A 16,250-nucleotide genomic window follows, 5' to 3' on the forward strand; every position below is an offset into this window, starting at 1 on the left:
AACTCGGAGAAAATAGCAAGGTAGCTAATCCCTCCAGGGCATAAAGCAGCTATATGTAAATGAAAGACGTGAAGTCTGGCCATCTCACTTTGATCCATGAATCAGGCTCTCTCTCCCTCCCCTTCCTCTCCTCCTTCACTCTCAGCCTCTTCTCTTTCCTCATTTTTTCTTGTAAGAAAATCAAGCCTTATTTAGCTTAATCTCACTTAATGGCATCTACCTCCTCTTTTGTCCTCCCTGATGCTAACAGATTCCCTTCTTTTCACTCAGCACTATTCACATATCTACCATCTATAATCCTCTTGTTCCAGGGTGGCAATTATTTTGAGTATTTTATCAGCATTATGATTATGATTATTTTCATTATTATTATTCATGCGGCCCGTGCTAAGGGCCAGGTTGTGGCTGAGAATATCCTCCCTATCAGTGCCCCTTATTCTTTCTCAGAATGAGGCTGCCTGCTTTCTTCCAGAGGGGTGGCGAGTTTGCAGGAGTGAACCCCATTCAGCGTGACACATTTTCTGGGCGTTTGAACATATTGTGGAGTGAGTGTAATGAGTAGCACCGAATCACCCGTCCCGGCTCCTTAACACAGGGGAACATCAAGAATTTGAAGATGGAGGAGCGAGAGGGGGCTAATAATCAAAAGGCCTTTTTTTCTGTGGAGCAGTAATTACACGGGAGGGTTTTGATCTTTTGCTTGTTGGAGCAATGAATTGGGGGAGCGGGATGAGGACTGTTTCACAATTTTGAGGTGGGGTGGAGGGTAGACGATGGTTTTCAGCTCAGCATCTAGTCAGCGTCTGAAGTATATCAGACATTACAGCGATGAAGATGAAATGAAATTGGCATATGGAGAAGTTTGCTCCTACTTATTTTCAGTGAGTGCATCCTTTCTGAATTCACCATAGGACGGCAGCTAACGTCGGAATGAAAACCTTGCAGAAGTTGTAGTAAGTTAAAGCCTTTGAAAGCAAATGAGGAAGAATAGCTGGAAAACTGAGAGATAAGACAAATAAGTGGTAGAGAAACGTCCATATTAGCAATAAGGTTTAATCTGCAAGTGCTGAAAAAACACATATCTTAATGTGGACTTTATTATTCTTTAAAGTTGCACATTAATTGCGCATTAAAAAATTAAGTTAAGTCTGGTACAAGTCACAATGGAGGAAAACAAGTGTTTTCTATAATATAAAAACCTCCCTGCACTCAGCAGCAGAGGAGGACATCTCTCACTTTTAAACAGTCTCAGTGTCACACTAAATCCTCAAGATATACGGTATATAATTTTTACAACAGAATGCTTTTTCCACTTAGTTTGCAAGAAATCTGGTCATATTTGCTTATATTAATAAGCTGTTCATTCATGAACTCCAGGCATGGGTGCCATCAGACACTAAATGCACTTTGTATGTGGGAGCTGGCAGGTTGTAGAGCATTTCTGAAGGACCTGATAGTTGCAGGTATTCAGGTAAGTTCAGGGCTGCAGCACATGTGTGAAAACCACTACACAGTAAGCTTTGATTGGTTCTAAGCTGTCCAGCAGTCTGGTGCATCTGCAGTCAGTCTAACAGTGGTATATTTTTCTATCTTTTATCTCAAAGATTGATGTGGAACCCCATCGAATTTAGAACACTGATAATCTCACAGAAACATAAATAAAGAAATAATAAAAAATTAACATTTTTCAAGCTTTAAGGAAAGCTGAAAGCAGACTAAGAAGGCAGGTTTTCACAGCCTTAAACAATTGTTATTCAACCTCTTTTAAATCTGCCACCAACCATAATCCAAAATGCTGCAGCACAACACTGTAGATACACGTACCATGCTCACAGTCATCACAGTTTATAGCCAACATGCCGAAAATTGTGAGAGTGAGGAAAAAACAAATAAAGAATAAAATATGAAACAGTTCCATATTGCTTTAAAAAAAATCAAATGATAAGGTTGAGTAGTGTAGTAGCATATTATAAACATGTTAAAACTGTTAGAAAAATAATAATTCATATAAAAATGCTGCACACATGACAGTCATCAAGTCCATTCTTAAGAGATCTTCAGCTTCGAAGTGTCATTTTGGGAATCTGGGAACTAGAGTGGAGTGGTTGAATCTGGGCAGTCTGCAGACTCCACAGGGACACAGGGACCCTCCTGAAGCACCTGCAGAACTCCACTGCATGGGGGCCAGTGGGGCCTCCATGGGACCTGGAGAAAGCATGGAACATTTAGCTCCTGCAGATGATGAAGAAGTGGAGGGAGATGATGATGAGGAGGAGGAGGCTGCTGAGGAAAGGAGGGATTCCTGGGTGAGGAGGAGTTGACCAGGGCTAGAGATGAGGGGCCATCCTCCTGCAAGCAGCAGCCGGGGGACTGGTCCTGTGGTCACCCCCATCCCTACACTTACCTCCCCCAGCAGCCGTCGCATCTCCTGCAAAGATGAACCCAGAAGGAGGATATAGTTCCTGGCCAGAACTAGGGTAGAGATCTTGGAGAGCCTACGGCCTGGAGCTGCTCCATGTTGGTGGGACTGAGCAGAGGCAGAAGAAGGCGAGGAGGCATAAGGGACCATGACCTCCCTCAGAGCATCCATAGCAATGTTCAAGTCCTGCATTCGCTTCCTCTCCCTGCTGTTAATCTTCCTTCTAAGCTCCTGTTGCTCCTCCGGGCTCAGCTCCCTCTGAGGCTTGCTTGATCTCTGGCCATTCTGGAGGCCAAGCATGGGTGCAGGGTTCAGGCGAGAGCTCAGGTTGAACCCTGGAGGGCAGTGAGGTAAGTCCTGGGCAGATCCAGAGCCACAGAGAGGTAGAGGCTGCTCTCGGGCCCTGATTACTGGGTTTGGCAGCACATTCATAGTCTCCTAAGAAGTGAAGAGAAGAGCTTCAGTTCAGTCAAGACTTCAGCCAAAGATAAAGTTTGAGAGACAAACCAAAAAAAAAATCTTAAAAAGTTAAAACACTTTACTCAAACTTAAAAAGAAAAAAAAAATCCACAAGATGCAAAGTCTAATTGTTATTCCTTCCACCTGTTGAGCTCGCCTTTGTTTGCAGAAAACTGCAAGCTGCCATCCAGCACCAGCACCGTGACTTTTGGCTTCTGAGGTTTCTGGCTGCAGAGTGGTGAGCAAATGAGAGCTTTCTAAAGTGGCAGCCTAGTTTTATCTCATTTCCACAGCTGCGCAAGGCAAGAATGACAGCTCACACAGAGGAGAAGTGAGCTAAACGATCCCCTCGCGTGCCCCCACCTCAGCTCTACTCCTCCCCAATACACAATTTGTTCTTTGGAAATGTACATATGCACATCCAACTTCGTGATTTTTGACAGTTAAATGAGAAACAGCTAGGTGCTCACCCAAAGAACAACATCACGAGCTCATTAAAAATTTGGGGTCAGTTTAAGACGGGATATTAGAAAAAAAATGTAAGAAGTGTGTAAGAAGAATCAGCACTAAATGTGCTTTCACCAGGTTAAACATGAGGAAAACTAAAGTTAAACTAAACTAAAACTCTCACTGTCTGACATTTATCATGTTTTTATATACCCTTTAGTCTCAGTGAGCTGCTGTCCTCACTTAACAAAGTTGTCAGGACGCTTCATGAGGTACACAATTCTTTATGGCACAGATTCAACAAGCTGCTACAAACATTCCTCAGAGATTTTGGTCCATATTGACATGACAGCATCACACAGCTGCTGCAGATTTGACTGCTGTGCATCCATCACGGAAATCTCCCATTCCACCACATACCAAAAAAGCTCTATTAGATTGAGATCTAGCGACTGTTTGAGTGCAGCGAACTCACTGACATATTCAAGAAACCAGTGTGAAATGATCTGAGCCTTTGTGACATGGTGCATTATTAACCAGCCATCAGAAGATGGGTACACCGTGGTCACATAGGGACGTACATGGTCAGCAACAATACTCAGGTAGGCTGTGGCATTTAAACAATGCTCATAATGTGCCAAGAAAACATCCCCCATACCGTTACACCACCAGCATAAAAAACATGAAAGCATGGATCCTTTCATGTTTTTTATGCCAAATTCTAAAATCAAGACTCATCAGAGTGGGCAACATATTTCAGTTTTCTTCGGACTCAGTTTCCTGTTCTTAGCCAACAGGAGTGGCACCTGGTGTGGTCTTCTGCTGCTGTAGCCCATCTGCCTCAAGGTTTGATGTGTTGTGTGTGGCCGGTGTGTGTATGTATACATACCGGTACACGTGCGGGTAAAAACAAAGAAGCACTTTTCCAAGCACAAAAATGAATGACCCTTTCTCCACAGTGTGTTAGACAACAGCGAATAAATGCAATCAGGACCCTGAGACCTTTGAGAATCGCAGCGCATTGTGTGGTTCATTGCACAAGGTAGTGAATTAAGTGAGCAATTTTACTGTAACTTCCTTACACACAATTTGACCTTTTTTTGGTATCGTTATTGGTAATTTCACCTCTTTGGTCAGCATTTGAAATCGTAATAAAATAAATAAGGAATTAAATGAACAGATTTGACATCTGTGGTCAACAGAGGATAAATCTAATGAAGGCTCCAAGAACATGAAATCAGTGGCCAAGAATTCAGTGTTAAACACTGGAATAAGATGGCGAATGTGTTGAGTATCGCAGTATTTGCTTTGTCACTGTGAGTGTGACAAAGCTGCATTTAGTTCAAACCTCTGTTGTGCCTAAATGTAGTATCAGCTGTGCCTGAGACTTGTGCTGCCTGACAGCATGAGTAACGCCGGTTTTACTTTTTCTTTATGTGAAATTTAATTGAGAGCACAAACAAAACAACACAACATTATGAGCTTAATGGAATGTACCTCTAGAGCCATTAAACAACTTGGAGGCCATTAACATCATCAGTACTGTGTTAAGTGACAGAGAGCAGGTATTAGCACTATTAGCCTGGGCATTAATCGTGTCAGACAACAGTTTTGGCAAACAGTGAATGGATACATTATTGTGTGTGGGAAGTTAATTGATGGTTTTGAGGTGGAGGTTATTGTTGTTCAGTTCGGAGTGGCTACACTAACCAAATTGGCTGGCAGAGAGCTGGGCATCGTTCCAGACAGGCACACAACAGGCCAATTGACTCCAACCACAGGTGAAGCTGGCTTGGGGCACTGAGCAAGGCTGGAAACCTCAAATGTACCATTCATGAGCCACAAAAAGACCTCTGCATCACTGTGATGCACAGTTAGCCTGGCCGTCCTCTTTTTGCACTCCCTCCTCTGCTACTCCTTGTAAAGCCCATCTGAGGGGTGGGGGGGGGACAGCACCGTTACAAACAGAAAGCAAGTTGTTTATGATGAAAGCAGAAGGAGATGCAAAGGAGGAAGAGCCTTTCTTTCTTCCCAGCCGCTCTTCTCTTGTCGCTCAAGAAGTAAAAGATGTGTGTGGAGGCGCTTCCCTTCCCCACCAGTGGTCCGGTGGCGTCCGGCTGGTGCTGTGATTGAAGCTGAATAGACGGCTGCAGACGGACAGGAAAGAGAGGGCTTCATGAAAAGGGCCAGGCGGATGGCCCTCGCACCTGCAGGAGAACAGAGTGCAGGCAGCCAGAATGAATGTGTGTGCATCTGTGTGTGTGTGCGTGTGCGTGTGTGTGTGTGTGTGTGTGGGCGCGCGCGCGCGTGCACACGCATGTTCCTCTTAGTTCAATTTGATTTCTAGTGCCCGTGTAACAATGAGAGGTAATAAACTGAGTAATGAAAGAAAATGAGCCATGATGGTTTTGACTGTATTTTGGGATCGTTTCTGTGTCAAGAGTGGGGGAAAAAAAAGGGACACCTGCAAGGAGCCACGCATACAGAAGTCAGAAAAGAGGAGAAAGAAAGAAGCTGGTGTCTACCAGAATGGCGCACTTCCCCCACTTTTTCTCCACTACTTACAAGGGAAAGAAAAGTGAGCTTGATTTGGGGCTGTAGCACAGCATATCCGCCTCCCAGCTTCCAGGATCCTTTTGATGAGGCTGGACCAGGGCAGGAGCACCGGTGGCTTCAGGGCAGGGGGAAGACTAGTGTCTTTATGGTGGAAGGAGTACTATCCATCTGGGTAAGGCCGTCCAATGGGGGGTCTGCACCTGGGAGCTAAATGCCTCGTCTGTGTGGAGCCATTTCCTGCGGCTGACAGACAGGAAGACACCTCAGCCAAACTCCTGGGTTAATTTATCCCCCTATACACGATGAAAAACACACCCAATGTGATACCACTAAACAAAGGTTATGAACTTGCTTGTTTTTTGGGGGGGTAGTATTAACTAAAGTTGCTTATACATGATTACATATGGAACACGTTTTTAAAAATGACTGTAGTAAACACAAGCTTTCTTTCTTGCTTTTTTTTCTTTGTGGTTTCTTGGTTTTTATCATGTCTTTAGTTGTGATTCTGAAGCCACAAATCTCCAGTATGGTGGGAGCTTGTTTGTTTGTTTGTTTGTTTGTTTGTTTGTTTGTCTGTTTGTTTGTTTATAGATTTAACAGCATACATACATGTTTTATAATTTTATTAAATGGAAATGAAAAATGTATGAAATTCACTCAAATTAAATAGAAAAAAATAAAACAGCACATCAGTTAAAGTCATATTTTTGTACTGTAAATATCATTTATGAGGAAAGTCAATTCACAAAAATCTAACCTTGGTTTGGTACTATTGTTTGTTTTGGTGTGTTTTTTTAGCATGGGATTTTATTGTTAATTAACAATCACCAAATACTGTGAAAAGGGAATTCTGTATTTGGACCACTCAAAAGAAATGACATTTTCTTCAATCTCAGAGCAGATATTTTAGTCCTGAAACACAAACAAACCAGCCTCTCTTGGCTCATGAATTAAGTACAAATTGGCATAATTATGAATCCGCCTCTGTGAACGTAAAGGGAAGGATTCACATATTAAGTCAAGCAGGAGCGTTGTTGCTGCTTACACAGTTTTGACCCAGTGGAGTCAGTTTGCATCAGGAGTCTGATTGAGCACCGAGGTGAAGCAGGACTTATCATGTTCTTAATGTCTGAAGGAGGTTTGTCACTACCATTCCTGCTCGTGGTGAAAATCACATTTAACTCGTCTTGTGTACAATTTCAACAAACTTATAACAGTTATCACTGAAAATATTATACATCATGGTATACTGTTTTGTTACTGATAACTTCATGTTGGTTGGTTGGTTGGTTGGTTGGTTGGTTGGTTGGTTGGTTGGTAGAAATCTACAAATGTAAGAAATAAATTACAAGTAAAATTATATACAGCTTGGTGTAAACTCTAAAACAAATTTTTATTTTAAAATGACAGGACGTGAACTGAAAAAATATATAAACTTCATACAGGATTTATATTTGTCTCTGTGTGCATGAGACTGCGGTTAAACCTTAAAGAATCACCAATTTGGGAAATAATGGCCATAGTGGATGAAAAAAATCTACCACAACCATTTCAATGTCACTAAGGCTGAATTACCAGCTGGCAAAGTCCCTGCGAGGGCCCGCACCAGCCAGAACAATATACCTAAATATAACTATGATGCAATATGCTGTGTGCCAAGCTGATTTTTGTCTCAATGCCCCTTAGCTGGCAAAACTAATTTTTTTACCATGACCCAGGGTGTTAAAGTACCATATCCCTAACAGAGCCCATTGTGAACCAAAAACTGTAGTAGAAATCAAAGACTGAACATGAACTGATTATCAGCATATTGAAGCATTTTGATGATTATGTTATTGCCACACAATAAGCTAAGCTAGCCACGTTACATTCTAATAAAGTCTGCAAGGGATTGATCTGAGTTGGTCGGCTAGTAGATCCTTAAATTCACAGTATTAAATATTATCAGCAGACGTTGCCTGTGTCCTGCCATACTTGCATGTCTTTGGTTTACAAGAAAAGTTTAAATCTGTTTTATGAAGTTTTTGAAATTGTGGTCAGCTGAGCCATTAGATGAGGCACACCTGCTGCAAGCATTTACATCTCCAACTGTCTTCTGTTTACAATGCGCAAAAAGAGTCTAATGAGAAATTAACAGTTGCTAGTGACTGATTTTTTTTCCATGTGTCCCTGCGGACAAACAGGTGCAGCACCAACAATGGAAATATAACAGAGCAGGACTTTTCAGAGGGAAAAGGCTGCTCTGCATCAAAGCAGAGACGGAGGACACACTCATCTATTCGCCCTAACTCCTGCTCTGTGAGGCCTAGCCAAAGACATGAGAAGATTACAAGCTGTTAATAAGGTGGAACCAATCGGCTGAAGGTCTGCTTTTGTCCTTCCCAGCATGCTTTGTGAGCACTGGCCTGGGATAGTCAGCATTTGGCGCTGATCATAGTGTTGCGGGGATAATGATGGTGGAAGGGGTGGAAGGTTTTAGCCCTTGGGCCCTTTGTGAAAGAGAGCCTAAATGCTTCACTTTCAATAGCTGCACACGCTCAGTTGGTCACGGCTGTTTAAATACAGATGGACATTTACCACATTCATATTTCATGCTGCTAACTGCTTCACTGACACCTTTAACTTAACGTTTTTCAGGGTGGGATTGCTTCATTCCTGCATCATCTTGATCTCTGTTGTTAATCTGAATGACTTTTACATTAATTCTGCTGTTTCACTGATTTGTTTGCAACTGTCAAATAAAAGTATTGTGGTCATTTACAATGACCCCAAACCTTACATAGTGATTGTCTATTCTATTCTTATAGCAGATGTTTCTCTCTGAAACAATGCCAACAGGGATTTGTAGAGTGTCTGCTAATAAGACAGTGTTAGTTAACCCATCCCACCCACCTCCACAAAGTAACCTTAAAACCCCCGATCCTATTTAACCGTGACAATGATGGATTCACAGATACTAAGGAATCCTTGTCCAGAGTCAAACACACAGCTTCTTCTTCTTACTCCCAAATGACTGAGGGCAGGAGCACAACAGTTTAAGTCTAAATGTTTGGGGGGGGTGCTTGTTAAGATATTTCTTCTTAGGTTCTATTAGTGGTACAAGGCCAAGGGTGGGTTTTTAGAGGTTAACCCCATCTGTATGGAGGGCGGTGCAGTGTGACCAAAGTCACTGTTAAAGTGAACGGCCATAGCCGTATGATGGATGAGGATACATGTCCCAGAAATTAGACTTGCTGCAATGAAGCAGTTGACAAAGCTAAAAGGAGGGAAGACAATGACATGTGTCTTCCCTCCTCTCCAAAAAAAAGAGACAACAAGCCAAAAGCATGCAGCTGGGATGGAAAATGTGGGACGTGTTTTGGGAAAGAAAAACTTCATTTGCACCTCTGACTACACCTTTGCTTTTGTATTTTAATGGATGAATGTAGATTAATTCAAACTGGACTTTTAAAAAAAAAAAACTTTTGGATGTCATGTCTATCAGTAAAAATGATGTTTTTACTACAATTACAAGCTCAAAAATATGAATGCAAACAGAAACACAAGCAGTCAATGATCAGAGGTTATCCAAAACTACCTGAAGTATAACTAAGTGATGCATCACCAAACTGTCTGTTGTCTGAATCAAGTTTTCTTGCTGTAGTTATAATGATTCGATGCACTCAAACTCTTTATTTTTACCTCCAAATTAAGACTATTGCAAATAGTGGATAATTGATCCTATTTCTTTCTCACATAGCGTTTTGAAGATTTATAGCCTTGAAATACATTACTTGATAGTTTTGTATGATAGCATTCATAAAAAGAGCAGAAAAAAAAAACCAGAATCTTCAAATTCATCCATTTTCAGGTACACACAGCCTAGTTGAGATTGTCTCTTCATGCATCCTTTTGGAGGTATGTTGTGGTCAGCCAGCTGGGACACCACAAGGCAGCAGCAGGACACGGTGCAAGGATCACATCTCCCAGCTGACCGGGAAACACCACAGGAACTCACCAGGAAGGACCGAATGACTGCTGGGAGGAAAAAGGTGTGCAGCACTTTGATCACCCCTGTTTGCCGCTCTGTGACCAAAGAGTCAAGCACATGTAGGTTTGATAGGCTGTGGCTCAATGGAAACATTGTTCATAGTAAACTTGTTTCTGAGGATTGGAAAAGTTCTGTATTTTGCCCACCAGCTGATCACAAGACACTTAACACAACTGATTTTAACACATTGTTCTGATTTTTCAAATCTTGTCATGCAGGGATGGCAGATGGATGTAGTGGATGTAAGATGATTCTTTGATGGGCACATCTGTTAGCCTACACCCTGTATCACACACACACACACACGTGCACACACACACACAAACACAGTTACCCCCCTCCCCCTCTCTCTCCTGTGCCTTACAACCACCTCCTCAGCTCATTCACCTCCTACAGGGCTCCTGCTCCTCAGCACATTTAAATCCTCACTAGGGCTGCAGAGATCAGACTGAAGCAGCCACTTTCCTTTCCTATTCAGCCTCCACTCTCTTCAAACCGCAGCAGGTTTATCACAGATGTTTCCCAAACTTGGGTCTGGCCTCCCACTGAGGACTATTAACTACTGTGATAATGAGCATGAGGAAGTGACTGATATATTTAGTTTTTTCTTGTTTTTCTTTTTTTTTTTCTTTACAATTTCGTTAAATGAATAGTCAAATAAATGTAAGAACTTACTATGTTTGTCTTCAGTTTTCTAGTGAATCAGGTGACAGCCATTCTGAGTTAGGTGCTAATTTGATTTATGAAACCACCGACCCCAGGGAAGCAACAACTCTGAGAGCTGACATATGCTGCAGCGCAACATGATAGCAGGCTTCAGTAACTTGACAAATAGGGGTTGTAGTTATTAAAACATCTCATGGTGGCAGGAGTGCGCTGAAGCCAGAAAATGATTGCACAAACCTCCAAAGCAGAGAAAGACAGAAAAGCAGTTTTGCAGCTAGTTTGTTATTTAGTCAGCGTTAAGCTAAATGCTAATGGTAGCATGAACCCACTGTTAGCTTTTCATCGTTTTTCACTGCCAGCTAATTACAGAGGGCCGTAAAAGTACTCCAACAAGTTCACTTTCTCAGGAGCCGATGCAGTAGCAGAACAGATTGCTTTTTAATGGCTGTAATTTTGCAATGTAACAAGTTACTGAAGTTGCCCAACACAGCTTACAATGACAATCTCTTCACTGATCAAGAAGTTTTTGTCTACTTAACCAAACCAAGGGCCCAACTGCCATGACAATATATATGGGCGATGATGATTTATTAAGAACAACCACAATATGTTTGGATGTGAAATTTAAGTGGCTGCATTACATCATCTGTTCATCTCTGGCTTTTATATATAAGGGCCCATTTACATGACAACGATCCAGTGGAAACAGTATCGTTTTTCTGTAAACGTCACGTAAACGACAGGTCAAAACACAACAAAACTTTATCGTTTTCACTTGAAAACATTCTCATGTAAACAGGGCCTAAATACCTTTGATTTGAGTTCACGTTCATTGATCTTTTCTCATCAATTGAAGACTCACAAAAACAAAACATGTTCTGTTATCTGGTATCTGGAGTTTATCTGGCATGTGCCTTAATCATTATGCTACAGAACGGTCAACTATGTCTCTTGAAATACAACTGTGAGGAAAATCTTAAATTCATCTAATAATTATTGAATGTGACAAATCTAAAAACCTCGAAATTAGAAGAAATTTTTAAATTCAGTTTAATAAAAGCTAAGTACTAAAATAAGGCACCATAAATAACACTAATGTATTCCTTTAACAAGTGAAATTTGCTCATTTCAAACAAACAAAAAAAAATCTAAGATTTAATATAATAAAATTTATGGCACTTCAAATCTTAATGTAAAAGGTGTAAATCAAATACCTTTCAACGACAATCAGTATCACTTACTTTAAAACAAGCACATTTCTTTTTACAGTGACAAAGGTCTCAGTGTAGCTCTGACCCTTTCTAGCCAACTGCAGGACACCCGGTGTGTATGTGTCCCAATATCGCCTTAGTTTCCCTGATTCCTGTCAGGGTGAGTCTCTTTGTCCAAAAGTCCCAGCTGCCAGCAGCAGTCAGAGCTGGCAGGGCCAATGCCAGGGAACAGACGTGAGCGTGACATGGTCAGCAAACCATATGGGACATAATTCACAGGGTATCTCAGAGTGAAAGTCACACAATATGAGAGTAAAACATGAGATTAAAAAAAGGTGTGAGAAAATAGGGAGCAGGTAAAATAATTTTTCCAGATAATTCTCACTTGTGTGCAGAAAAAACCCAAAATGCTTTTTGGAAGTGGAATGATTTAGGGCACAAAGTTAGGAGAGACAGAGATAAATGCTGGTTCCCTTTAACAATGCTTAAGAAAATTCGCATTTACATTTTGAACAGTTTTATTTGATTCTCTACACACGGTACTTTGAGATGAAACTTTATGAAGCTGGAGCTTTGTGCGTGTATTCAAGATTTACTCTGACTGGAACCAAAAAACAGGCCCACACTAAAATTCAGTTCGATTCAACTGTATTTATATACTGCCAAATCGCAGCTAGAGTCACCTCAATGCACTTTATTCTGCAGACCCTGCATTATTATAAAAGTATTCATAAGTGTGCTAAAGGAGATATCTAATCACTTGATCATTTGTTCACCTTAACCTTCCTATTGAACTGCTCATTGGAAAAATGATAACAGCAATGAAAATTAATTTGTTATTATATTTGACATTTGTATGCACGGATATCTGTATGTATGTACATATCTCGTATTGGGTGACAGGTGCATAGCATATCACTTTCCTGAATGGCATTTAGGAGACCCCCATCTTGGAGTCATTCACAGTGCTGTCCAACCACCAGACAACTGGCCCCCTCTGGATCCCATCACACCCCTCTGAGACCTCTGTGTTTCAGCAATGGCTGATTCATATCCCAGTCCTGCACTCCTCTGATTCACTTTGATGTTTAATCCCATCCTGGCTGTGTCCTCCTTCAGTCCGCGGAGCCGCTCGGCCAGTCATGAATATCCAAAGGTCTGCTTACTTGACAGGATTATCCCTCCTTTCAAAGCAACTGAGAACAATTCTTCAGCCACAAAAAAACACACTCAATGGATCTTCTGCTGTCTCGCTTTGTTTCTTTCGTTTTCCTTTAGTCTTTCTCTCTCTCCCTTCTGTCTTTGTCCTACTGGGCTTTTACTAAATGCATTGATCCACCCAATCGAAGAGTTCATCTGCTGCTCTTCATAGATTATCAGATGTACGCACAAAAGTAAAAACAAGCACCACTCAGAGGTTTTTAAAAATTTAGCATAAATCTCCTGATATCTTTATGGATGCTGCTCAGTTCCACAACTTCACAGTTTTGCTTTTTGTATGCAGAGCAGTCTAACTTAAAACTATAATAGCAAAACATGCCAAAAAGATGTTTAAATGAGCAGAAAGGGGCTCAGACACAAAGGCTAAGACTGTCATCTTTATTACTCAGTTCAGTATTTCTGTTAGCAGACTTGCTGAACACGATTGCTGTGCAAAGTGTGCAACGTTTAGAGCCCCCAACTAATGCAAATAATGTTTTTGAAATATGAGATTTTATCACCCTTAAACACCAAATAATGCCACAGTTGGTAGTCCCTCCAGGTCCACTGGAGTGTAAAGGGTTCCTCACTTAAGTTTTTTTGTCACTGGGTGCTCATAGTTCACTCAGTCTAGTCGTACTTCAGGCAATCCAGGCAAGTGTGGAAGTGTGGAAGTACACCATTTGAGAAACAGCACATTATAGCCAGGTGCTGTTCCAGTTGCCCCAGTGCTAACTTCAGTTGCTTAGTGCAGTGAAAATCACACTGAGGGTCTAGTACATCTTCTGACTGACACACTGTAGGCAGAAGAAGTGCTACGCCCTCAGTGTATAGTTTGAATAACCCATTTTTTTAACAGATGGGTTATTGCAAACACCATCTGTTACTGTAGTCACGATTGTGCTTCACTCAGTTTTGGATTTGACTCATTTCTTTGGACAGGACTTTAGACAGTATCATATCTGGCTACTGGTTGAGACAATATGCACTATACTACATAGAAACAAAGTGATGTCTGAAGATTTGGTATGCAAGAGCTGCTTTCCCGTTTTCACACTATGTTCACTTGTGTCTTTGAATGACCAACTTGCTGGGGGGAGCTGAACATTAATACCATTGCAAAAACCTGTGCGCTTCACCAAGAATTTCTCTGAATTTTTTCATCAAAACAAATGTGAAGGAGTAATCCAGTCGTCCACAACCAGTCCTCTTTAATAATGCTGACCACACTGTGAGGGTTTCAGCTTGGTTAGCAAGGCTCCTCAGTATTATGAAAATGTTTCCTAAATGTATATACTTCCAGACAGCCGAGGAGACTACTGCACTGCAGTGCTTCTGGCTTTTACTCATTACTGAAGGTACAAGCTGTCTTAAAGTCTTACTGTCTTACTCTAAGCCACTATGTTGTTCTGATTCCTGAGTCCTTAGGAGGACAAATCTATCCATCCATCCATCCATCCATCCATCCAAAGGACCAAAAATGTTGATGTAAAACAATCTAAAATAGAAAAATTAAAATCTCAAATCAGATCCCTTTCTTCTTCACTGAGCATTAACCAAGCAGAATGGGCAATGCCTGTTTTGTGTATATTAGAAGTAACACAACTTGCTGACTTCTTTGGTAAAAAATTATCCATTTAATGGTAACTATGAATATAAACTAAATTCACTAAATATAATTCCAGTTTGGATTTAAGAGACAGACACCCTCACTGTTTTTAAGATTAAGGTTAAAACTTTCCTTTTTGATAAAGCTTATAGTTAGGGCTGGATCAGGCGACCCTGGACCATCCCTTAGTTATGCTGCCATAGACCTAGGCTGCTCGGGGGGCTTCCCATGATGCACCAAGTGTTTTTTTCTTCACTCACCTCTTTTATGAGTGTGTGTTTATACACCACTCTGCATTTACTCATTAGCAATTATGAAACTGTCTCTGTCTCCCATAGTGTGCCTTTTGTCCTGTGTCCCTCCCAGCCGGTCGCAGCAGATGACTGCCCCTCCCTGAGCCTGGTCCTGCCGGAGGTTTCTTGCTGTTAAAAGGGAGCTTTTCCTTCCCACTGTCACCAAACGCTTGCTAATATAGGGTCATGTGATTGTTGGGATTTTCTTTCTTTCTTTCCTTATTAACAGTGAAATTATGGCTTGCATGCTGATATGAGCCATAACCAACTCCCTCACCATATGAATGAGGGAGTTTTCAATATTGTACAACAGCAGAAATGTATTTATTAGTAAAAACAAACTCTAGATGAACACTTTTTTCCTCTAATTGATGTACAATAATATAAAAAGCCATCATTGAATTATTCTAAAGAACGTGAAAAAAATTGCGACATTTTTCAGCTAAGCAACCACTTGTTGCTTAGCTGTCCATACAGTGACTACCCCTCAGTGTGTTAGAGCCCATTAGTGGTTTAACGCTGGTAAAAAGTGAGCAGATGAAGCTATTGGAATAAACACCAGTCCCATGGGAAAGGGTGACCTCTGAGGTCTCATATTTACCTTAGAGCTCCATCTATTTTCTTGTAAGAGTTAAATCCTACCTTTGTCTCTGACAGCTTCTCTGTTTGTTTATCTTCTCTCTCTTACCCCTCCTTTTCTCCATCATAGACTCTGTTTCTCTTTCTGTTTTTCCGCCACCTTTGATGCATCCCACCAATGTTTAATCCTTTCAGCTAACACAACATGATATGCAGCGCTGAAAGGGTGTACATCTGTGCAGTGTTTTCAGGAAGGTTTAAATCCAGTTACAACAGTGTAAGACTGATGGCTCCCCTTCTGTCCAAAGTTATGAATATTTAAACTGTCACAGAATCAACCTCGCACTCTCAGCACCGATGGATAAGTCAGCCTGCCACCAACAGTGGCTAAGAAGCTGTTTATTCAAATCCAGTCGCTAGGACATGAAGCCCAGCTGCTATTGGCCAGAGCGTTCATGCAGAGCCGAAGAGATCCTACTCAGCGAGCTTCCCTTTTAACTTCAGTGGCATGTTTATCTAAATAAAACAAAAATTAAAACAAAAATCAAAGGTAAACAGGGATTGAAAACAAAACCAAAGTTCTTACACGGGATACGAACCACAGACTGGTTCATGAGGTTATGTCCGCTGGTCAGTACTCACATAGTAAGCATGCCATAATATTTACTGAAGTCCACAATATCTTCCAAAACTTTATCAAGTGCTGAGAGCGCCTACATTTAAAAAATATATTGAAATGTAATCAGGCTTCAGTTGTTATGAGCAGATATTGTAAAATTTC

At 41.2% G+C, this 16,250-nt stretch overlaps 1 protein-coding gene across 1 annotated transcript; it reads right to left on the reverse strand.

Moving 5' to 3' along the window:
• Positions 1 to 2,071: 2,071 nt before the first annotated feature.
• Positions 2,072 to 3,110, reverse strand: olig1 (oligodendrocyte transcription factor 1). The gene is made up of 2 exons (XM_030759067.1): positions 3,023 to 3,110; positions 2,072 to 2,857 (listed from the first exon to the last, which is right to left on the reverse strand). Exon 2 carries the CDS (start codon positions 2,849 to 2,851, stop codon positions 2,072 to 2,074), a length of 780 nt encoding a protein of 259 aa, XP_030614927.1. The 5' UTR covers positions 2,852 to 2,857; positions 3,023 to 3,110.
• Between the last annotated feature and the right edge of the window lie 13,140 nt (positions 3,111 to 16,250).

Source organism: Archocentrus centrarchus, chromosome 21 (assembly GCF_007364275.1).
Source record: "Archocentrus centrarchus isolate MPI-CPG fArcCen1 chromosome 21, fArcCen1, whole genome shotgun sequence".
Lineage (NCBI taxonomy): Eukaryota > Metazoa > Chordata > Actinopteri > Cichliformes > Cichlidae > Archocentrus > Archocentrus centrarchus.

Coding starts and splice junctions, on each gene's coding strand:
- olig1 (XM_030759067.1), bottom strand. CDS start 2,851: ATGAATGTGCTGCCAAACCCAGTAATCAGGGCCCGAGAGCAGCCTCTA.